Source organism: Brachyhypopomus gauderio, chromosome 20 (assembly GCF_052324685.1).
Source record: "Brachyhypopomus gauderio isolate BG-103 chromosome 20, BGAUD_0.2, whole genome shotgun sequence".
Lineage (NCBI taxonomy): Eukaryota > Metazoa > Chordata > Actinopteri > Gymnotiformes > Hypopomidae > Brachyhypopomus > Brachyhypopomus gauderio.
The window spans coordinates 11,250,741-11,273,696 of record NC_135230.1 but is presented as its reverse complement, the minus strand read 5'-3'; the positions used below and the strand labels follow the sequence as shown (position 1 = coordinate 11,273,696).

At 40.3% G+C, this 22,956-nt stretch overlaps 5 protein-coding genes and 1 pseudogene across 5 annotated transcripts; all 6 read right to left on the bottom strand.

Annotated features, from left to right (window-relative positions):
- Window positions 1–2,924: 2,924 nt before the first annotated feature.
- LOC143484408 (histone H3) lies at window positions 2,925–3,479 on the bottom strand. The gene has a single exon (XM_076983104.1). It carries the CDS (start codon window positions 3,472–3,474, stop codon window positions 3,064–3,066), a length of 411 nt encoding a protein of 136 aa, XP_076839219.1. The 5' UTR covers window positions 3,475–3,479; the 3' UTR covers window positions 2,925–3,063.
- Window positions 3,480–4,117: 638 nt separating this feature from the next.
- On the bottom strand, window positions 4,118–4,505 carry LOC143484411 (histone H2A-like). The gene has a single exon (XM_076983108.1). It carries the CDS (start codon window positions 4,503–4,505, stop codon window positions 4,119–4,121), a length of 387 nt encoding a protein of 128 aa, XP_076839223.1. The 3' UTR covers window position 4,118.
- Window positions 4,506–13,506: 9,001 nt separating this feature from the next.
- On the bottom strand, window positions 13,507–15,350 carry LOC143484253 (histone H1 pseudogene; annotated as a pseudogene).
- A 2,374-nt stretch (window positions 15,351–17,724) lies between these two features.
- On the bottom strand, window positions 17,725–18,401 carry LOC143484367 (histone H2B 1/2). Its single transcript, XM_076983064.1, has one exon. It carries the CDS (start codon window positions 18,395–18,397, stop codon window positions 18,023–18,025), a length of 375 nt encoding a protein of 124 aa, XP_076839179.1. The 5' UTR covers window positions 18,398–18,401; the 3' UTR covers window positions 17,725–18,022.
- Window positions 18,402–19,500: 1,099 nt separating this feature from the next.
- LOC143484379 (histone H3) lies at window positions 19,501–19,937 on the bottom strand. Its single transcript, XM_076983073.1, has one exon. It carries the CDS (start codon window positions 19,926–19,928, stop codon window positions 19,518–19,520), a length of 411 nt encoding a protein of 136 aa, XP_076839188.1. The 5' UTR covers window positions 19,929–19,937; the 3' UTR covers window positions 19,501–19,517.
- A 508-nt stretch (window positions 19,938–20,445) lies between these two features.
- On the bottom strand, window positions 20,446–20,834 carry LOC143484488 (histone H2A-like). Its single transcript, XM_076983225.1, has one exon. The coding sequence runs from the start codon at window positions 20,832–20,834 to the stop codon at window positions 20,448–20,450; it is 387 nt and encodes a 128-aa protein (XP_076839340.1). The 3' UTR covers window positions 20,446–20,447.
- Between the last annotated feature and the right edge of the window lie 2,122 nt (window positions 20,835–22,956).

The following is a 22,956-nucleotide window of genomic DNA, read 5'->3' as shown; positions in this document are numbered from 1 at the left end:
AGTGAGGTGTGTCAAGAGTGTGAGGTTTGTGTGTGTGTGTGTGTGTGTGTGTCTGGGTACATGTATGGGCAGTGATGCCGGTAACGCGTTACTTAGTAACGCGTTACTGTAGTCGGACTACTTTTTTCAGTAACGAGTAGTCTAACGCAACTACTATTTAAAAACTAGTAGTCAGATTAAAGTTACTTATCTAAAACATCGTGCGTTACTATTTCTGCATTTCGGGGGAACGTAGGTTATATTTATTCATTCTTATTTTTTGGCTACACGTTTCTTACGCGGTTACGTCATCTCTGCTCTGCGGCGCCAAAGTCAGATGGAAGGAGAGGTTCGCCTTTAGCAGCTGGAAATACAGGCATTATTTTGATTTTATTTCGGCTAAGGAAGACAACATTAAGGTCCGTTGTACACTCTGTCCTGGCGACAGAGTGCTGTCTACTTTCAAAAACACAACGTCAAACCTGGAAAAAAAAAAAAAAAAAACCGGGGCTTGGCGGCGAACGTAAATTGTTACCGGGCGGGGTGTAAAATTGACTAAATTCAGTATTATATCGCGATCGATCGATCGCCGGTGGTTGGCGCCAGATCGAACTAGTAACTCATTGAATCATAGATGTGGATCAGAGGTAAATAAACTGGATTTTTTTTTCGGCGTGAGATATCGGAAGTGTGGCGTAAGCGTGTGAAGACAGTCAAATGCGTGTGTCTCAATGCGTGACAGTTGGCAACCCTGTAAGTGGGCGGAGTTGAACAGAAAGACTGTCTTATTTATTTATTTAAAAAACATGTAAGCCTATTTCAAGAAAAAGTTTACAAATGCCAGTGTCATTTTTGATGTTCCGGTTAAAATACATGTCAATAAAGTGAGTATTGGCAGAACTGGTAGTCATTTTCATGTTATAGGGGCGGGGGATCAGCCTCTGCTGAAAGTAACTAAAAGTAATCTAACTTAGTTACTTTTAAAAGCAAGTAGTCAGTAACTTAACTGAGTTACTTTTTAAAGAAGTAGTCAGTAGTCAGTAGTCGGATTACTGTTTCAAAGTAACTATGGCAACACTGTGTATGGGTAATATGGTGAGAGTTGAGCAAAAGACTATTTGCTTTGTGAGAATATCGTGTGTGTGTGTATGTGAGGGAGATGGAGAGTTTGTCTGGTAAATAGTCATGTGCTCTATGACAACAGCAATGTGTGTGTGTGTGTGTGTGTGTGTGTGTGTGTGTGTGTGTGTGTGTGTGTGTGTCTGAGTGTGTGGTGTTTGTGTGTGTTCTGTATTCTTGACTTCTGGTAAATCTACTTGTTCCCTGGACCTCAATGTTCTGGCATCCCTTTCGAGCTGTTATGAAAAACCTTTGAGATGGATGAAAGGATCCTGTACAGCATCTTGGTATGCTTAACAGATGACAGACCGCTCACTGATTCATACATGAAGGTGGAAAATATCAGATCAAATAATCATGACTGCTTTATAAATTATAAACATATATTTGTGTTTTTCTATAGATAACACTTCATTTCAATAGACTTACATAATTCAGGATTCTCAGCTTTCAGCTCGCTGCATGTTGGCATTTCTGGACGCACTTTATTTGATCTTTATTTGTCGGATTTGTTCATGATTGCAGTGAATATTCCCTTTAGTTTATTCCACACCCCAATAAAAAGTTGTAAAGGAGTAAATAAACTGACATCATCTGAAGACGTTGCCTGACTCCGTAATGAAAATCTGTGAGGTGAGCTGAAGAGAAGAGTGCATAGAAGACCGAGGACTCTGACCATTCTCTCTAGGTTGGTGACTCCGACGTACAACCTCTCTAAATCATCCAAATATCCCTCTTTCTGTATTCTACCATCTTTTGAAGAGTTACAGGAGAAGATTAAGTGTTGTCTTGTTGGCAAAAGGAGGTTGTACAAAGAACACCATGGGTGCCAATAATTGTGGCACAAAAAAATTTATTCAAAATATTTATTTCTAAAAGTGATTTTTTTTTACCACCAATAAAGGCTATTGAATTAAAGCTTAGAAGCCAAAGTTGCTCTTAACGGTTGCTCCTAAAAATTAAAAAACGTGAAAGTTCACAAAATTTGCCACAAGATGGTAGCCAAGCTTCATCTAAATCTCCTCAACCAAGGGTCACTTGTCTTCTAGACAGTTTCATTTTTTGTATTTATTTTTAGGTTTCAAAATGCATACATTAGAACGGAAACATGGAACTCAAACAGCACTGGTCTCGCTACCTCAGAAGGGCGATCAGCATCACCAAGGACTCATCCCACCCCAACAATCACCTGTTTAACCTGTTACCCTCAGGCAGACGGTACACACAAGTACCAAAACAAAAACTCACACAAGTAGACTCAGGGACAGCTTTTACCATAGAGCCATCACTGCACTAAATTCAACATGTAAATAACGGCAATATGTAAATTCCCAATCCATGTGCAATACAACCCATGTAAAATACTTCCCACGTACAATATATGTAAAAATAACAATGTAAATAGCTTGTGCAATATCCAACATATCACATAAGCATTCCACTGAACCAGTTGTATATTTGGATCGTGTTATGTCATTGAATATGTCATTATTGTCTGTATTGTGTGTATTTATTGTCCCAACAAGCACCTTTGAGTAGAAGCAAATTTCATTGTAATGCAAATTACAAGGACAATAAAGGCGATTCTGATTCTGATTCAGGTCATAAGCAAAAAGGAATGAAGTCTTGAATATTTTGGCCAACATATTAAATTCTTATGTACAATAATGTAATTTAGTGCTCAGCTAATCTAGATAGCTAACCTCACGAAAAGAGCAAACCTTTAGGAAGGCTAAAAATTAAAACTACAGGCGAGCCGCTTCTTACCTTTATAGTACATTCTCAACTACATCATTGAAACTAAAAGGTAAAAGGTATCCATTATACATTATAGAAGTTGAGAACTGCAAGTCATAACGACGCGTGACTACTCGAAGTGATGTTAAGGCAATTTGCTAGTTTTGTAGTGAAACAATTAGGTGGCTCTTAAAAGAGCCTTTGGGTATCTTAATCTGAGCGGTCAGTTTAAGCACGTTCTCCACGAATGCGGCGGGCCAGCTGGATGTCCTTGGGCATGATGGTGACTCTCTTGGCGTGAATGGCGCACAAGTTCGTGTCCTCGAACAGACCGACCAGGTATGCCTCACTAGCCTCCTGCAAAGCCATGACGGCGGAACTCTGGAATCGGAGATCGGTCTTGAAATCCTGAGCGATTTCTCTCACCAGGCGCTGAAAAGGCAACTTGCGGATCAGCAACTCGGTAGACTTTTGATAACGACGAATCTCCCTCAGCGCGACAGTACCAGGCCTGTAACGATGAGGCTTCTTCACGCCGCCGGTGGCTGGGGCGCTCTTGCGGGCAGCCTTAGTGGCGAGTTGCTTCCTCGGGGCTTTGCCACCGGTGGATTTACGGGCGGTCTGCTTGGTTCTTGCCATAACGATAGAACTCTACGATTCGGCGACAAAGTAAGAGAATAAGGTGCAGTGAAGACGGCGTCCTTTTAAGCCCAAAACGATGACCAGCGCTCATTGGACGTGTTCAATACGAACGCCATCCATTGGACAGTCGAGTGTGCGTCACTTCACGACAATTGGCCCATAATCTAGAGCGCGCACGCTAAAAAAGCCAATACGCCTACTTTTCAGGCGCGTTCACGGCAATACGTTTGTTTGGATTTTTCTGGCCTTTAGTTACCAGCAGCGCATTCGTCTGATTAAAGTCCCTGTTAGCCCACATAAATTCGTGTGTACATGTAACAGCACGCTTTTCATTTGAAGCTGCTGGGCGTATAACATTTAGGGCACTGACGCTCTCATCCAGATTGACTTACAAAATGCTTTCCATCTTTTCACATAATACATCCTAGATACTGAAACCAAAGCCATTACTTGGTACTTCAATTAAACAGTATCGTGGCTGTGTGCGTATACTTGGACGTGAAATAAGTGTTTAATAGTCATACAATGGTCAAGATGGAAAGACGCAAATCGGCATGATTTGAAAAGTTGCACTTCATAAGTTGATGTGGGTGGCTCTTAAAAGAGCCGTTGGATTGACTTGATTGATAGAGAAGGGAAATTTACTTGGCTTTGACCGTCTTCTCGGTTTTCTTAGGCAGCAAAACAGCCTGAATGTTGGGCAGTACGCCACCCTGAGCGATGGTTACTCCTCCCAACAGCTTGTTCAACTCCTCGTCGTTACGCACGGCGAGCTGAAGATGACGAGGAATGATACGAGTCTTCTTGTTGTCACGGGCGGCGTTACCGGCCAACTCGAGAATCTCAGCAGTCAGATACTCCAGCACGGCAGCCAAGTAGACCGGAGCACCAGCACCGACGCGCTCGGCATAGTTGCCTTTGCGCAGAAGCCTGTGTACACGGCCGACAGGAAACTGCAGTCCAGCGCGGGACGAGCGAGTCTTGGCCTTGGCCCTTGTCTTCCCACCGGTTTTCCCTCTGCCAGTCATAATTTTAACAACAGTGCTATATGAACAAAGCTGAAATAAAGAGAACGCGCTCAGTGCGCTTAAAATATAGACAAATCAGCTACTCTCCTATTGGTTAAAGAAAGCATGACGAATATCCAATGGCGAAGCAGCCGATATCCAAAGCCAGCCTCCATTCCCTTCCCCTACAACACTCCCTCTTGCACATAATTTCCAGTTCCAATAAATTAGCCTTCATATATGCATTTCAATATTGATTAATATATTTTTCGAAATCTTCTAAGCCAGGTCTACTTAACTGGCGGCCCGCGGACCTGAACCGGCCCTTTAATGAATTTGTACCGGCCCATCTCTCCATAAATAATAATAAATATTTGAATTTACGTTCGCGAATTTACGTTCGCCACCAACCCCCCCTCAACAATTTACGTTGTAGTATTTGTTTCAATTTTACATCCACTATGACAGTATTGGTATAGGTCTGAAAATTGTCTGGCCCACAGGTCAGAGCTCTCTGCCAAATCTGGCCCGCAGAAAAATATAGTTGAATAGCCCTGTTCTAAGCTATAATCAGGGGGCCATTTCTGAAAAGTGCTTCCATTAAGACTTCTGCGTTCAGGGTACAAGATGACAACATATTTTTTTTTGTCAGAAGGGACACACAGGTGAAATTCTAGAGTGGTTGTCAGGCTGAAAAAATGTTTTTATGACTTTTATGAGCTATTTTATGGGGGAAAAAATTATTTTGTGTAACACAACATAACTTCAGAAAATGGTGATTATCTCAGGAACCGCAAGGGCCACAGACAAAAACTTGGTATTAAATGAAAGCTGACTCTTCTGGGATGTCAGTAGAAGTATGAAGCATGTACATACCTATTACATTCTGGGAGATAATAGAGCTTGAACATGTAAAAATCAATATCCGCCTAAAGTGTACCACTTTATAAAGTTAATATAAACTTGAAAACACAAGATACAAACTAAAAACCTCTACAAATCAGTACCCCTGTCTAGGGGAAAGAGGTGTGCCAAGTAAGGCATGTATTGTGAAATGGGACAACACTGCATAGGTTTTTAACATCTAATGACTAGGCGGAAATTTAGAATTCTAATTAAGCCCATAACTTTTGGTCCTATTTGACTTAATTCATATACCTGGCTGTATATATACATATGTATGTATGTATGTGTGTGTGTGTGTGTGTATGTATGTATGTCAGTAGCGAACCGTGACCATTATACCTGGGCCCGCTCCCATAGCCCCACCCCCCCTCCCGAAAAAAAATAGTTTCCTCTACTAATTAACTGCAATTAAAAAAATTAAAAATTGAGATGACAGTACAGCTTTAAAAACGCAATAAACAGTAATATCTGTACTAGATAACTTCTTAAGCAAAATAAGGTTTACAGCTCCGTGTTCCTCGGGAGCGGAATATGTAAACAACGCGCACGAGGGCATCAAAGGAATTAATCTAAACTAGCTAGCGGTGGTACGCTAACGACAGCTAGCGTTGCCACAGCGGGCAGAAATTATCATACAGTTAAGCCCGCCCACTAAGAGGGAAGATATGATTGGTCAATTTTACTGTCATTTGAAACTTGTACTGCGCTGAATTATAACTGCCAGGCCCTCTGTAATTGAACAGCGGGCATCACAGTCCTGATAGGGGGAGACACAGGCTCACAGGCTTCCACTTAACCCCTCACCTTCCAACACAGATTGAATAGACATGGGTGAATAATTTATTTGCTTATATTTTTGTAATTGTTTAGATGTCGATTGTCAAACTGTAAGTAGATAAAATAAAATTGGATAAATTATATTATATATATTTATATAACAATATTTTAGGCCCTCTGAGAGGGCACAGAGGGCCCTGACGGTTCCCCACTGATGTATGTATGTATGTGTGTGCCTATATAGGCCTATATGCAATAGAAAACATTAAGTCAACGTATTCATATTTTGACCAAAAACAATAATGTTATGTTTAATAAAAATAAACACACTTTACAAACTTAAAGGAACTTGGACTTCTTTAGGACTTCAGAACTTTCATTAGCAGCATGGTAATGTCCATCAAAGCCTGCTGGTAGAATTAGATTGGTTTGTTGTACTCCGAATAAAGTAGAAATTGTATATTGCCATCAGAAGACACCTAAGAGCCATGTCCACATTTTTAGTCAAAGTCCTGAACAGGGATTTAACAGAAGAGTTTGTGGTTTAATTTTGTTAAGAAGCATCACATGAACAGGAAAATTATTATTTTGAACATAATATGATACATATGATAATGTGATGTAGTTATCTGAGTATTCTTGCACCAAGCTGCTGAACCACAACCACATGCCCCACAGCAAAACATCCCACCTCTTCCACATCGGCACTGCCTAGTGCTGCACTGAGTTCCACTCTCCTTGCACCCACAGGTCATCAGCTCCAAAGATCTTGCCTGTAATGGTTCTTTGGTTAAAAGCTTTGGTACCAGCACACCATCCTTCATATGCCAACCACAACTAGTTGGTGAGGGAAGCTGTGGATGAGACACTAGTGATTGTTTCCAAATCTTTGTTTGATAGTGTGCCCTCATGAGGTGCAGAGACAAGGCATCCTTTGTTGGAGGTAAAGTATCCACATTGGCTTTCACCTTACGAAACAGGGCACATCGAACCTCATGGATTGATTCACTGCTTGATTTTGGGTCATACAATTTACATACAAATTGTTCTGCCATGCGTAGAGTGTCTTGTTTCTTCCTCACCAAAGTTTTGAAGAAGATGAGGATACTGCTGGAACACTTTCCATGCAGTCCTTTTTCCTATATCAGTTAACTGGCTAGTTGTAGATTAGATTAGATTAGATTAGATTCAACTTTATTGTCATTATGCAGAGTACAAGTACAGAGCCAATGAAATGCAGTTAGCATCCAACCAGAAGTGCAAAGGGAAAACAGTGTTATATACATAAAGTGCAGAGTAAACGCAGCATGGATGCTGTAGATACAATATATGTGGCAATATGTATATATATATACACATATATATATATATATATATATATATATATATATATATATATATATATATATATATATGATGATATAAATATAGTGTATACACAGTACAACATATAGTGTAATATGATATACAATATGCGGGGGGGGGGGGTATAAAAGAGAATGTAAATGAGTGTAGGAGTATTTGCAGTATGCCCGGTAAATTAAATTAGTGCAAAAGAAAGTTCAGTGTGTAAAGTACATAGAGTGCAGGTGCAGTTAAGTCTCTATGAGGAATTCAGCAGTGTCACAGCTTCAGGGATGAAGCTCGTCCTGAATCTGCTGGTGCGTGTACGGAGGCTCCTGTAGCACCTACCGGATGGGAGGAGTGTAAAAAGATTGTGATTGGGGTGAGAAGTGTCCTTTATAATGTTACCAGCCCTGCTCAGGCAGCGCTTATCACATCCGGTGATGGGATGAAATGCCAATAAGCCATTATTGATATTATGTGGTAATTTGATTTCATGCACTTTGATGAAGCGAGGTTTCTTGGCTGTTCCTGCCTTCAATCCAAACCTCAGGACTCAAATATTGCGCAAAGGCAAGCAGCAACACCAGAACATCTGTGTCTCTGCACTGAACGATGAGCTGCTGAAACCCCTTCACTGTTGCATCAACTGCATGTAGCAGAATGCATGTATCCGCTTCCTCATGAACAGCCTGCAGTTGGGAAACATCAAAGTCAGCTGTAGATGCCACTTTTTCAGGGTCAGGAAATCCCCCACTGATCACAATTTCCCAATCATACTGATGAATTTGCCTTTCAAGCTCCTCTGACAGGAAATGGGTCAGGTTGGCTTTGTTTTCGTCCAGGTCAATAAAAGTATTCCAGTTTTGCTCTAGCTCCATTCTTTATTGAGTTTTGTTTGTATTGATCAAACACTAGGTCAACTCTTGTAATCCCACCATGTAGATCAGTGACTTTATGCATGAAAATGTCAGCGTACTCTCCAAATGTTGATGCATCAGGAAGTTTTCCTAATGCTCTCACCAGGGCCATCCCATCAATTATAGTGCACGTGCTCACAGGAGATGAAGTGAGGTCTGTCGCCATTGCACCAGCTTGTAGTATGGTGGCAAGGTCAGCATTGCAACAGATCTGCTGTGGCAAGTGAGAGGGGTACTGCACACAGTTCTTTTTGAAGGAGCTCATCAATGTTGACCTCTCTACCACTGTCCATGGATACAATTATGCAACGAAAAATATCCCTGTCAGGCTTCACACACTTGGACTTTTCACGTTTCTTATCTTTGCTGTAGTACAAATCTGAGAATGTTTTGGGGTTTCTCTTGGTCAGGCTACTGTGAAAGTCAACACTCATTGTGCTCAACCGTTTTGTCACAAACTCTTTAACAATTTGTTCCCCAGATGTTCCATATCTGCTATGAAAACTGCACCCCATCTTGTGTAGAGGGTGTGGTCATAAGCAGTGAACCACGGCATCATGCTCTTGAAGGCTGACATGTACAGGTTTCAGTCACCACACCTCAGTGCCCGTGTAAATGCCAGCAGAATAGACACAAGGTCCATGTATTGTTGCCAGAAGTTTCTCCTACCTTTTCTGACATTTCGTGGTTAGATCTGGTTTGTTGTTGTAGACAATTGAAAATGAGTGAGATGATGTTGTTGTTGTAGACAATTAGAAATGAGTGAAACTAATCAATGAATTCTTGTAAAACACCTGATGCAATGATCTCCATTGAATCTCTTTCTTCAGGCTTCATAGCACAGATGTGGTAACAAAACAGTGCCCCTGTGGAGCAATACTCCTTTGGTATGCTTATTATAAATTTTCTCAAAGGTTATATTTGCACATAAGACGGATTATATTGGAAGTATGTTCAAAAGTACAGCAGGGGTAAGGAAGAGAAGGAAACACTTAGGAAAAAATTCTGATTTTTTGCCACTTTTAAAGATATAGTCATAAAATGGATAAAATCTCATTTTCCAAGCTGACAACTAGACTAGATTACATCCCTAAGGATCAAATAATAATATTTTATAGGTTGTCAGCTTGTACCCTGAGATGTCCCCATCAGTTACAATGTCAGTTTTGGCCCCCCGACTACTATTGAATATGTATGACAAGGACATGAGAGCTTGGCAAACTAAAATATGCATAGCATGTAATAGAATATTACCGTGTACATGTCTATGAGATGTAACATGTTTTACACGCTTTCCTCTCCATCACTCCCTATCGTAATAATTTAGTTCTTTATGTATGTACTTCAATTTAGAAGAAATGTTTCGAAATGCACTCAAGCTCCGTATATGTATGACAAGGACAGGAGAGAATGGCAAACTAAAATAGAATATTTTGTATATTTCTGTATGTATAACAGGATGCACGCAGTGTACAGCAATGTATATGCACTTTAAAATCCATGAGCGACACCGCTCGCAATTTTCATTCACAAGTATTCACACGAGTGCAAAGAAAAGCGCCCTTTAGAAAAGTTTGGTGGCTCTTAAAAGAGCCTTTTGGGGATACCAAGACATGAAAATATGCACATTTACTTCTTGGGGGCTGCTTTTTTCGCCTTTGGCTTGGTGGACTTGGGCTTGACAATCTTTGCCTTCTTGGGGCTTTGGCTGCTTTCTTCGGAGCAGCCGGCTTCTTCGCTTTCTTGGGACTCTTGGTAGCTTTGGCGGCAGGCTTCTTCACCTTCTTGGGCGACTTCTTTGCAGCGGCAACTATTAACTATATTAACTATATATACTATTAAAATCACCAACTTTTTAAACACCCATTTAAAACATGACAAAACCAGTCAAAACCTTACTATTGACAAACAGCATATGCCACCAAATAGCTAATTTATCTGATATTTAAAAACATAAAAATGTAAAATGGATTGAGATCAAATGTAAACCAGCATGAAAATAATTATTATCTTTAAAAAACTATTAAAAACCTAATTACATCCAATTATATTAAAAAATATATTAAATTCAAACAACGAAACAAAATACTGATGAAATTCAAACATTGGGAAATATTGAATAATGATTTTACCATGACAGTGTCAACAGACCATTCTGCTTGGTGTAAACTGTGTTGTGCTCTATTTATGCGTCTACAGAGCTAAATAACTACATTCCACCTTCCAGAGAGAAAGAGGAGATTAAATCCAATGAAAGAAAAAACAACAAATGCAACACATTATTTTATCCTTTTCTGACAACATAGACAATGTTCCTGTTTAAGCCTGTAGTGTATAAAAGCTCCATTTTACATGTGCTCTACTGCTTACAGCCACACCACCCTGAGAACGCTAAGCAGGATCGGCCCTGGTTTGACGGGAATACCAGGTGCTGTAAGCTTTTTCTCTTCTTAGCAAAATGTTCTGCATTACTTTAACCTGAAGTTCATTATGCAAAAAAAAATTGTAAAGATCATCTTAATATGTCAGGACAGTTTTACTGGTTGTTGTCCTAGTTTTTTTTTTTTATATTTGTCTGGATAATGTATGCACTAACTCACTAATGTCTGTCATGCCTCAAGCTATTGAGCCCCTTGCAGTACCAGTCCAAGCACCTGGCCACGCAGCTGAAGTAGCAAGACGTATTCAAGTAAAGTAGATATATAGGAAACTTTAGCTGGTGCTTTTTTCTATTAATGAGAAATAGAACTGTTTGGAAGAACTTGTTTCATTTATTCAGGAAGTAGCTTATTGCTGTAAATCCTAAAGCTGATCTTATGATGGTGGTCGTGTCAATTGACCAGCAGGATGTGGTGGTGTTTTTCTTTATAGCTGATTGGATGAGGACTTTTTTTTTTCTCAAACAGTGTCCATTATTATCTATGCATTTCAAAGAGAAGACAACAGATGTTATAATTTTCATATACAGAAAATAATAGTACTTATAAGACTTACACTCGGTACAGTTGTTGACTATCTTGTTCTGTACCTGCCCTTCATGATGATATCTTTAACAGATCTTTAACACAAATTATTCCACCATCTTGACAATGTCTTCCTCACAGTGGCGTCTCTGTGGCTGGAGGGTTAAAGAGAAACACATAGCGAGAAATACGTCTGGAGTTTGAAAGCACATGAACTTATACCTTAGTCCCCCGGCCAGCAGGGCATGTATGGCCCTCCTGGCTGAGCTGCTGTGCACCATGGCACTGAGTGCCAGGTCCACATCCTCCCTGATGAAGACGCTGTTCTCACACGCTTTGTGCATCAGGACGCGGGCGGCTTCTGCTGCCTCGGGGTCCATGGCCCTCCGCAGGTAGGCGAACATGTGTGCCAGAGTGGTCATGGCAGCACGTGAAACCATGGAGCGCAGGTTCTTCACCTGAGACAGTGGACAAAGAAAAGAAAGAGAGAGAAAGACAGACAACAGTAAGCCTCAAGTTCCAGGCCAGGTTGCCCTTTTATGGCACATGTCTGTTCTTTGATGATCACTGAATCCAAAACCTTACTTAATCTGTTCATTAAAATTTTAGCAAAAATCTTATAATCCATATTCATCATGGTGAGATGTCTAGAATTATTTAATAGCCGCACATCACCCTTTTTATATAATAAGGATAGAACACCATCATAAAAAGTGTCATGCATACACCCTTTTTTTATACCTTCATTATACACCCGTATTAAAATTTCACCCAATTCCCCCTCACACAACTGATAAAACTCAGATGGTAGGCCATCTTTACCTGGAGCTTTTTTTTTATTATACCTGTAATTGCGGCCCTTACCTCATATACCATGATATCACTTGCTAAATGATCATAAGAATCTGAATGTTTATCAGTTAGAAAACTATCCATACTTTCGTTATCTATGTCAATATTTTTATACATATTCTCGCATTATGCTTTAATTATTTCATTCATGTCATTAACAACTATACCATCATAATTTAAAATACTACTAATAAAAGTTTATGTTTTTTTCAACGAGCTCTGCAACATGCTGCGGATTTAAATTAACATCAAGGTCCATTCCAAGCCGCACTTTTAGATTCACTAATGAGTCATTATTATATTTATCAATAACTTTATGTGCCTTCAATTGTATTATTTCAACATCACTTAGTTGTTTATTATTTTTCAATGCTATATACTTAATTATACTATTTTTATATTCATTATTAATTTCTTTGTTTATTTCTAAACTTTTTATTTTACACAACGCCCTGCTACGTTTCTTTAAGACTTCCCACAAGGTGAGCGGTTCCACAAATTCACTCATTGATATGATTTTCAATAAGTCACCTTTAAGATCCTCAACCACAGATGTAGATTGTAAAATTCTAGTGTTTAATTTCCAATATGATTTCGTTAAAGAACCACTTAAGTGAACCTTACACATTACTGCCAAGTGATCAGAATCTACAAGCATTTTAGTACAATAAAATTTTACTTCTAAATTATTACTAATATAAATTCGATCTATTCTGGGTTTAAATTTAGAATCACTCCGAGTAAAATCAGAGCCATCAGGGAATAACACCCTATAGGTCTCTTGCATGTTACCCTGGATCATTGTTTGTTTTAACACTTTGCCTGCTAGGCCTATGCTGTGTTTAAAGGAAAAACATCATTTCTATCCATTACTGTATTAAAATCTCCACAAACAATAACATAAAACCCTACCGTTAATAATAATTTTATTTTATGAAATAAAGCTACCTTACTTTGTTGTCCTGTGCTGTATAAATATTAATAATTCTTATTTTATGATTATTTAAAATTACATCAGCGAACATTAATCTCCCAGGAATACTTTCACGTACTTTGATTATATTAACTCACCGGTTTTACTTTTTACTAAATCTTTATTATTGATTTTCAACAGCTATTCAAAAAAAAACATGTGGGAATATACACCAATAAACAAAATACACACATACATCCTTTTTTTTTTTTTTTTTTTTTTTTTTTTTCTTTACATTCAATTACTCACTATCAAAAATCCAAAATGTCCCATGGCAGTGTGTTAATTGTCCTTCTATCGACCGTCCGTTGTCTCCTCAATTCGATTTTTATCTGTTTAAAAACCGTCTCAGCAGAGATATGGCACTGGTTTATTATCATTTTGCATCTTGTTTTCCAAATTTTATTGTTTACTATGCAGATTGTTAGCCAAAACAGGTTGTGAACTTTTTTTGGAAGTGTTTCTATGAATATGCCATGCATGACAGCTTTTTCGTTTATGGTAATATTAAGCCCGATTTCTTTCATGTATTGCCATATCTCTGCTGAGCGGGGACAATATAGCAAAAGATGCTCAACAGTCTCATCGTTGTTACATCCATTTATAGGGCACAGTTTGGTGGTAACGTAGCAACTCCATTTCACAACGCACCTGACTGATAATCTACCCACACCAATCAACCACATTACGTCTCTCATATTTTCTGAGAGATCTTTACATCTGAGGTTTTTTATCCCTACATCCATTTCGTTAGGTGTAAGGTATTTAAAACAAAAATTACCCCCATATTCTTTTGCTATGATTTTGTTATAGATTACTTTGTTTGTCATATTTAGCCAGTCTATGTTGGTTTCAGAGTGTTTTGATATAAAGTCACCATATAAAAGCTTAAAATCAGGTATTTTGTGTCTCCCTCTCCCTCGTTTTTTAGTCCAGTCTTTTCTGTCACCTACCCAATCTGCACGTTACCTCTACCACTCATTTTGTACGATATAACGCTGTGCGAATAACAACGACCGAAGCAGCTGTTCCCGAAGTGCTCATCTGACGTAGCAAAATCAGCTCAACTTCTATTGGCTGAAGAAGACATATTGAATAACCAATCGTGAAGCACTCGACTCTAAAGGCAGCCCCCTTCTTTCCACTGCTACTCTCCCTGTCTCACGTAGTGACGGTCGTTTCTTATTTCATATTATGGACAGTCTGGAGTAAATGGGCCAAAATCTAGTGTGTTGACATACGTTGCAAATTTCACCACTGTATGACTAATAATCTATTCATGTTGACATATTGTCCAATATTTTTATGAAGAATGGAATAAAATTTCTTTCCATTGTAAAATTTAACCTCTAGTTACAATTCTGGCTATATTAATTTATTTCAACAGTGAAAAAAAGTGCTCTTTGAAAGGGAAATGTGGGTGGCTCTTAAAAGAGCCTTTTGGAGATCAAGACATGAAAACTTGAATGTTTATTTTTTCTTGGGGGCAGCCTTCTTTGCCTTTGCCGTCTTTGGCTTGGCAGCTTTGGGCTTTGCAGCCTTTGCCTTCTTGGGGCTCTTGGCTGCCTTCTTCGGAGCTGCCGGCTTCTTTGCTTTCTTCGGACTCTTTGTGGCTTTCGCGGCAGGCTTCTTCGCTTTCTTGGGCGACTTCTTTGCAGCGGCGGCGGGCTTCTTTGCCGCGACCTTCTTGGGCTTTTTAGCCGCGGCAGGCTTCTTAGCGGGCGACTTTTTCACCTTAGGTGCGGCTTTCTTAACGGGCTTTTTCTTGGTTTCAGTTTGCTTCTTGTTGAGCTTAAAAGAGCCAGACGCACCGGTTCCTTTGGTCTGCACCAAAGTTTCTTTTGTCACCAGGCTTTTGATTGCAAGCTTGACGCGAGAGTTGTTCTTCTCCACGTCGTAACCGTCAGCAGCCAAAGCTTTCTTCAGGGCGGCGAGAGACACGCCGCTCCGTTCTTTGGAAGCCGAAACAGCTTTAACGATGAGCTCACCGACGCTGGGTCCCGCTTTCTTGGGTCTAGCGGCAGCTTTCTTCTTGGGAGCTTTAGCCGGCGCTGCGGCTGCTGGTGCTGGAGCCACTTCTGCCATCTTCGTAGTAACTTCTGGAACGAGATACACGTAAAGAACAAGCCTATCAGAGAACACTTCTGTGTTGAATTGAACCTCCCTTCTATCGAGGGGCCGGACTTAAAAGACGCATGAGGACGGTATAGACTCAATCTGCCAAGAACTCCGTGCCTGGGCTTCCGCGAGCAGCTTCCATTTGTGTTTTCTCATGACAAATATCAGCTTAATTATACACGCTAAAACAATCTGCAAGTCACGAAACAAAGCGTTTGGCAAGAGAAGGCTTTCGCGTTTACTTGCGTACCAGGAAATCTTATGCAACCCTATGTCCTTTTGCGCAGCTGCCACAAAAAGGCAGTAAGTGACTGCAGCTCCCAATAAGGCATAGTGCATTTCGTGTGATTTCTGGCGTGAAATAGTGAAAAATCAAGGTTTATGTCTAGCAAGTCGTCGTGTGCACGTTGAAGGAGAGTCTGAGCAAAAGCAAGGAGGTGTTTAGAGCTTGGTAGTGGTGCGTGCAGTAGCTGAAACAGCCCTTCTGTAGGTGCAAGTAAAACACAGGCGTGGGATGCAAGATGTACCTTAACTATGTAAGGTAATGGCTCCTGCAGTGTGATTCCCTCAGCGTAGCGCCTTTTCCAAGTGTGTGGCATGATCGAGGTGAGGGGTCTGAGACTGGCACTCTCACTCGGGCAGGTACTCCACGTGAGGCGGGCATCCTCTTGTAGGGCCAGCATCAGGTGCGCCCCACTGGGGGGAAGCAACCAGGTGAGCTCTGTCAGAACAGGATTAGGTGTGCAAACATCCTTGAAATGCTCCAGTTTTCATTTTCATCACTGCTGTTGGCCCAGGATATCTCTACCCATAATGTGCATTAACCCAGGTTGACTCTAACCCTAATGTGGCATGGCCTGGCGGTTAGGGAACTTGTGACCGGAGGGTTGTGGGTTCGATTCCCAGACAGGCCATGACTGAGGTGCCCTTGAGCAAGGCACCTAACCCCAACTGCTCCCCGGGCGCCGGGCTAGGGCTGCCCACCGCTCTGGGCACGTGTGATCCACAGCCCCCTAATAATCACTAGTGTGTGTGTTTGTGTGTTCTGACTGCACAGATGGGTTAAAAGCGGAGGACAAATTTCGATTGGGGTGTAAAAATCACAATTGTCAAAATATGGCACATTTCATTTCATTTCAATAAGATGAGCTCACTATAACCCTCATATTAAAGGTATCTTGTTCTCTTTCCAAACGACCCCACTTACATTTCCAGTCCCATACATATGTGTGTATATGAGAAGTTCTGCTCCCATCAAAATATCACACAAAGACCTGTCTTAACAGTTTTGCATTGCATTGCTCATTGAACAGCTTCTGCATTTTAATGGCTGTCCTGCCCTAGCATGTTAAAGTGCCCTGCAGTTTACTGTTTGACTTCATTAAAACTCTAACTGTCTAACTATTGCATGGTGTTGCCATATGGCAACAATTACTTTATCTTGGTTTTAATAAAAATCTAAATATAAAATCCATGTTACAATTTAATTGGGATGGTAGGGGGGACTTCTGCTTTGACAAGAACAGGAACTTTTTGACATCACATGACCAACAAATCCATGTTTCTACCCCCTTTTCCCATTGACACACCGCACTCAAGTTCATGACCTGAACGCCCCCCAAATCCACTGATTATTCAAGATTTAGACAAAGTTTCTTGAAGGAAAAAAAATGTAAATACTATCTGGGGTATGTTCACTTACATTTTTAGGCAATCATACCAGTTTAGATGCTCTAAGTTTTGTATGAAATGGTAAAATTAAATATATGCAAACATGGACCATAATTTGTGCACATTGAGCCTATTGGACTGTAATTGACTTATGTAGTAATAGGCTATTCTGAAACTATGCTTACAACTTATTACATTTAAAATGCAAAAAAATTAATTTTGTTTTTGTAACCCTATGATATTTTAACTGCAACATTACCTTGGTTATAAATGTCACCACTGGAAAGCACAGGAACTATAGACTGCATTTTGGCTGTATAGCCAGTTTACATATGATGCTTTTATCCTCAGAAATGATGAAAGCCAGCATCTGTTATGGTAGAGGGCAGGTGAACAGGACAGAGTTGCTCTTCTACAAGAGCAAAGTAAGGATGAGCTAGTGGGCAGTAATGAGAATGATGTTGATGTGAACCTGAATGAGTTGTAACAGGTCAGAGTCATGTACAGACACAGGGGCAGAACCAGAAGAAACGGGTTGAGGTACTTTATAAAAAGAAAAAAAATATTTTATTTATTGTGACATTCTATCAGTCTTTTATATCATGATTCTTTATTTTACATTTCAGTAGGTGGGCAAAGAGAGATGTGGCATACGTTATAGGCGTATGTACCTTACCTTAGAGCAGTTCTCCTTAAAATAATGCTGTGGTTTCTTGTGGAGTGAAAAGTGATCCCAGGGGATAAACGGTCATAACATATCCGTCATGACCTTTCTCACTAGATCACAAAGCAACACATCTGTACAAAGAATGTCAATAGCCATTACTGAAATGTAACAAAATTTAAACACGGGCAAGAAATCTTGCAGTAAGGTGATCAATATAGACAAAAAATGTTTAAACTGTAATTTGGTCTTTACTCGCAAGTGTCACACAACGGAGAAAACTCATTTAGTGAGAATGTGGGTGGCTCTTAAAAGAGCCGTTGGGTTTTTTTAAGTGACACTGTCGCGCTTTACTTGGAGCTGGTATACTTGGTGACGGCCTTTGTGCCCTCAGACACGGCGTGTTTGGCCAGTTCACCAGGAAGCAGCAGGCGCACAGCGGTCTGGATCTCCCTGGAGGTGATGGTAGAGCGCTTGTTGTAGTGGGCAAGACGAGAAGCCTCACCAGCGATGCGCTCGAAGATGTCGTTCACGAAAGAATTCATGATTCCCATCGCCTTGGAAGAAATACCGGTATCAGGGTGGACCTGTTTCAGGACTTTGTACACGTAGATAGCGTAGCTCTCCTTCCTGGTCTTTCTGCGCTTCTTGCCTCCTTTAGCCGCCGTCTTGGTCACGGCTTTCTTGGATCCCTTCTTAGGCGCGGACTTCGCAGGCTCAGGCATTGTAGTTGCAGAAGAATAAACAACTGAATGAGAAACGGCGCGCAAGCACCTCGTTTATTTAGACTCTGGTATGCTAATTAGAACACACCCGCCCCTCTGCGGTGAAAACAACCTCTCCTCTCACACGGACCTCCTCTATTTGATCCGCCACCCCTTTGTGTAGTAATACCGTTTAGCTTTTAATGCCGCCGAATAAGTTTATGCGTTTGAATGTTACTCTATAACTCTAAATAAAACTTGCATTACCTTTAACATTTCTTGGGAAGAAAACGTAGAAAGTTGTGCTAGTTAGTAGTTACGTCTCTGCGCTGATTCCTTTGTCTTATCGGTAACTTTAAATCCGTCCTTAAAATACTATAATGTTTAATTCATACTGTACTTCAATAAACACTTAAATAATCAATATTTTTACTATATTTTCCAGCAATTGTTTTGATATATTTCGGGTTGCAATAAGCTTCTTGTATTCCTTTTAAAGCACTTCGTAAAGCCCAACACCGTGTACTGGTTACACCATCCCTTGTACTGTTTACGAATTACACAAAAGATTGGACGAAGATTGTTTGCTAATACAGACAATGCCCCAAAACACACACATATAAATACATCGTATCACTATTCTGTATTAATTTTAATGGGACACGATAACTGTCAAGTAGCTTCATATAAAATGCGAATCCTGAAACCTGTAGCGGCGGGCAACCTGAAATCAGCTCAGCGCCACTATTACCATTACCCGTTCTTTACCATTATTATCAACGTAATTACAATCACCATTATTACTTCTAATACTACTACTACTACTACTACTACCACCACTACTTGCAGCTTTTGTTTACTATGTTCAACATTGTCTTCATGTTGGAAGATATTGTGTAAGTATACGTTCTGATCCCATGTATCTTGGTGACATTTACTGCCCATAACAAAACAAAAAAAATGTTCCTAATACAGAACTAGACTGATGTACCAAGTTTCTTCCCTGTGACTTTAAAATTCGGTGTAGACCTGTTTGCACTCGCAAAGCCGTTGCTATGTGGCAACATGCTCATTTTATATTGAAACAATTAGGTGGCTCTTAAAAGAGCCTTTGGGTTTTTTGAGATCATACTCGGAACGTTTAAGCACGTTCTCCACGAATGCGGCGGGCCAGCTGGATGTCTTTGGGCATGATGGTGACTCTCTTGGCGTGAATGGCACACAGGTTGGTGTCCTCAAACAGACCGACCAGGTATGCCTCACTAGCCTCCTGCAAAGCCATGACGGCAGAGCTCTGGAAACGGAGATCAGTCTTGAAATCTTGAGCAATTTCTCTCACCAGGCGCTGGAAAGGCAGCTTGCGAATCAGCAACTCTGTAGACTTCTGATAACGACGAATCTCCCTCAGCGCGACAGTACCGGGCCTGTAACGATGAGGTTTCTTCACGCCGCCGGTGGCCGGGGCGCTCTTGCGGGCAGCCTTAGTGGCGAGTTGCTTCCTCGGGGCTTTGCCACCGGTGGATTTACGGGCGGTTTGCTTGGTTCTTGCCATAGTGATGAGACTTCACTCTTAAACGACGAAGTAAAATAATATCAAGCAAGCGAGAAGACATACTATTTAACCCTAACGCGACCTGCGCTCATTGGGCGTCTTGAATTGGAACGCCATTCATTGGACAGTCATTGTACGTCACCGTACGACAATTGGTCCTTGTTCTATCGCGCGCAAGTTTCAAAATTCAAACCAATACGCCCACTTTTCAGGCGGGTTCGTGTTTCTTGCCCTATCCTAGAAGTTGCAATGTTCGCTTGCAATATTTTATAGCACGAGAAGCATTCATTTCTTTATACACAATCACAGAGCATATATAATTGCTTGCTTTCATATGCTGCTGGTCGTCTTAAACAGGAAAATGTGCGTGTGCTTAGACGCGACTTGGCAGGGGACAGTAATTTCATTAAGAGTAATGCAATACTCCGGATAAAAACAAAATGCGTCACTGAAAAATTGCACTTGTGTAGTCAGTGTGGGTGGCTCTTAAAAGAGCCTTTGGGTTGATAATTAAGGCGTTTACTTGGTCTTAGCCGCCTTCTCGGTCTTTTTGGGCAACAGAACAGCTTGAATATTGGGCAGTACGCCACCCTGAGCGATGGTGACTTTTCCCAACAGCTTGTTCAACTCCTCGTCGTTACGCACGGCGAGCTGAAGATGACGAGGAATGATACGGGTCTTCTTGTTGTCGCGGGCGGCGTTACCGGCCAACTCGAGAATCTCAGCAGTCAGATACTCCAGCACGGCAGCCAAGTAGACCGGAGCACCAGCACCGACACGCTCAGCATAGTTGCCTTTGCGCAGAAGCCTGTGTACACGGCCCACTGGAAACTGCAGTCCAGCGCGGGACGAGCGAGTCTTGGCCTTGGCCCTTGTCTTTCCGCCGGTTTTGCCTCTGCCACTCATTTTGAATGATAAAACAACGTACGAATAACTGAATTAAACAACATTCGACTAAGAGCTCTTCAGATATAGCAAAATTAGCTCCTCTCCTATTGGCCATAGAAGACATGTTGAATAACCAATCATGAAGCACTCGACTTTCAAAGCCAACCTCCCATCTATGCGTAGCCTACTTTTTACTGCTGACATCGAACCTTTATTCCACTATGATTTTTGCGTTGAGCGTTGCCCCCTTTAAAATAGCTTTAAACGAGAAAGTACTTTGTGTTCCTATGTCATTGATTGCCACATTGAGAGGTTTAGAGAGGTTTAAATGAATACAGCTGAGCTGGACTGTCCCAAGGTTGATTTATACGCAACTGCACGAAGTATGAAAACGAAAATTCTCAGTTTGTGCAATGTGAAATAGTATATGTGAGAGGATATTTGATGTTAGTATGTACGTTTAAATATATAAATATGTATGGAAACTCAGTCACTTTGTATACTCTGTGTCTGGGTAGATAACAGTTCCTGCATTAATTTTGCACAAAATCCATACTGGGAAACGTACTGTCTGTCTAAGCATACTGATTATCTCTTCACACTCACACTACATTTCTACATCATTTCATATCACATGATTGCTATCCCATACGGTCATCATCCTTTCTGACATACAAATGTTCTTGCAGTTCCATTTGCTTCTTTCCTTTGTTTTACTGCTGTTCTGTAGTTTCTTTTAGTTATTTTGTTCTTGTGGTGCTATCAGCCAGAGGAGTGTGGTCTCCCCCTTTGAACATTGGTTCCTCTCAAGGTTTCTTACTTGTAATATTTAATCTTGTCACTGCTGTGCTTACTCAAATGTTTGTAAATATATCTGGGCTTGCACCCAGATAATTGTAATGCTGCTTTGTGACAACACTATTTTTATTGACTCAGCTGTACTCCGTGTTATCTTGTGTTCTTTGGTACTGTTTTCTGGTCTTTATATTTAACCTGCGTTTGATCAAACACATGTGAATCTCCAATTAAATTCTTGTAGCATTTATTGTCAATCTGGAAAAAGGATCCCTCTTTGTAAGTGTCACACCGACATTTTCTTTAGTGAAACTGGACCAAATCAGCACAAATTTGTTAAATGCAGTAAGAACAAAAATCTATTTATTTATTTATCTGTTTGTTTATTTATTTTACACTAGAGAGGGTAGAGTTAAGGGTGATATCTGTCTCATGGTAGTATACGGCTCTATATGTCCAAACCCAAGTTAGATATATATTAAGATATAATAATCTCAGCTTTTGTATCCACATCAATCCACATTAGCCTTCCACCACCATCAAATGCAGAGGTTATGTCAAAACAAAACATAAGCATCTGTGGTAAAAGCAGTATGTACAATGAAGATCATTCTGTCTGAAAAGTATATGTGTTGCATTAATTCCTCTTTATCGTGTCATTGTCTTATTTTTATATTCATTTTCAGATTTGTTAATTCATTTATATCATTCTTATTAGGCCTATCTTGTCTTTATCTATCTAACAGCACATAGAACACAAAGTAAAGCAAATAAATGAGACAGGGTTACTCTGGTGAAAAGAATGTTATAGAGGGGCCAATCATGAGAATTTGTTTTGTTTGTTTCATTGTAATTTCACTGATGTATGGTTGTATGCTTTTGTCTATAAAATCACTATGGTTGTGTAGGAAGTGTCCTTTACAGTTAAACGTGCTTCATGCTTGGTGTTCCAGTGGCATCCAGTGAGCTTTGTGCACAAGACATTTATTAAAGTGTGACTCAAGAAATGATACATGAAACCATAAACATGAACAATGACAAAGAAAGTGCAGGGATCAGAGGCGGACGAAGTACTCAATTTCATTACTTGAGTCAAAGTACAGATACCACTGGTCAAATGCTACTCCGATACAAGTGAAAGTTGCATGTTCAAAATCTTACTTAAGTGAAAGTACTGAAGTACTTGCTTTTAAAAATACTTAAGTATTAAAGTACACCTTCCGTCACCTTTGTAAAAAAGTTATAGTTTAAAAGTATTATACATCCTACCAAATCCTCTTTGGGCATAATATTCATACAGTCTTTGATAATAATCCATAAGGCATATTCCAATGATGTACATCAT

Excerpts from the sequence above, each read along its gene's own strand:
- LOC143484408 (XM_076983104.1), bottom strand. The coding sequence starts at position 3,474 with ATGGCAAGAACCAAGCAGACCGCCCGTAAATCCACCGGTGGCAAAGCC.
- LOC143484488 (XM_076983225.1), bottom strand. The coding sequence starts at position 20,834 with ATGAGTGGCAGAGGCAAAACCGGCGGAAAGACAAGGGCCAAGGCCAAG.
- LOC143484367 (XM_076983064.1), bottom strand. The coding sequence starts at position 18,397 with ATGCCTGAGCCTGCGAAGTCCGCGCCTAAGAAGGGATCCAAGAAAGCC.
- LOC143484379 (XM_076983073.1), bottom strand. The coding sequence starts at position 19,928 with ATGGCAAGAACCAAGCAAACCGCCCGTAAATCCACCGGTGGCAAAGCC.
- LOC143484411 (XM_076983108.1), bottom strand. The coding sequence starts at position 4,505 with ATGACTGGCAGAGGGAAAACCGGTGGGAAGACAAGGGCCAAGGCCAAG.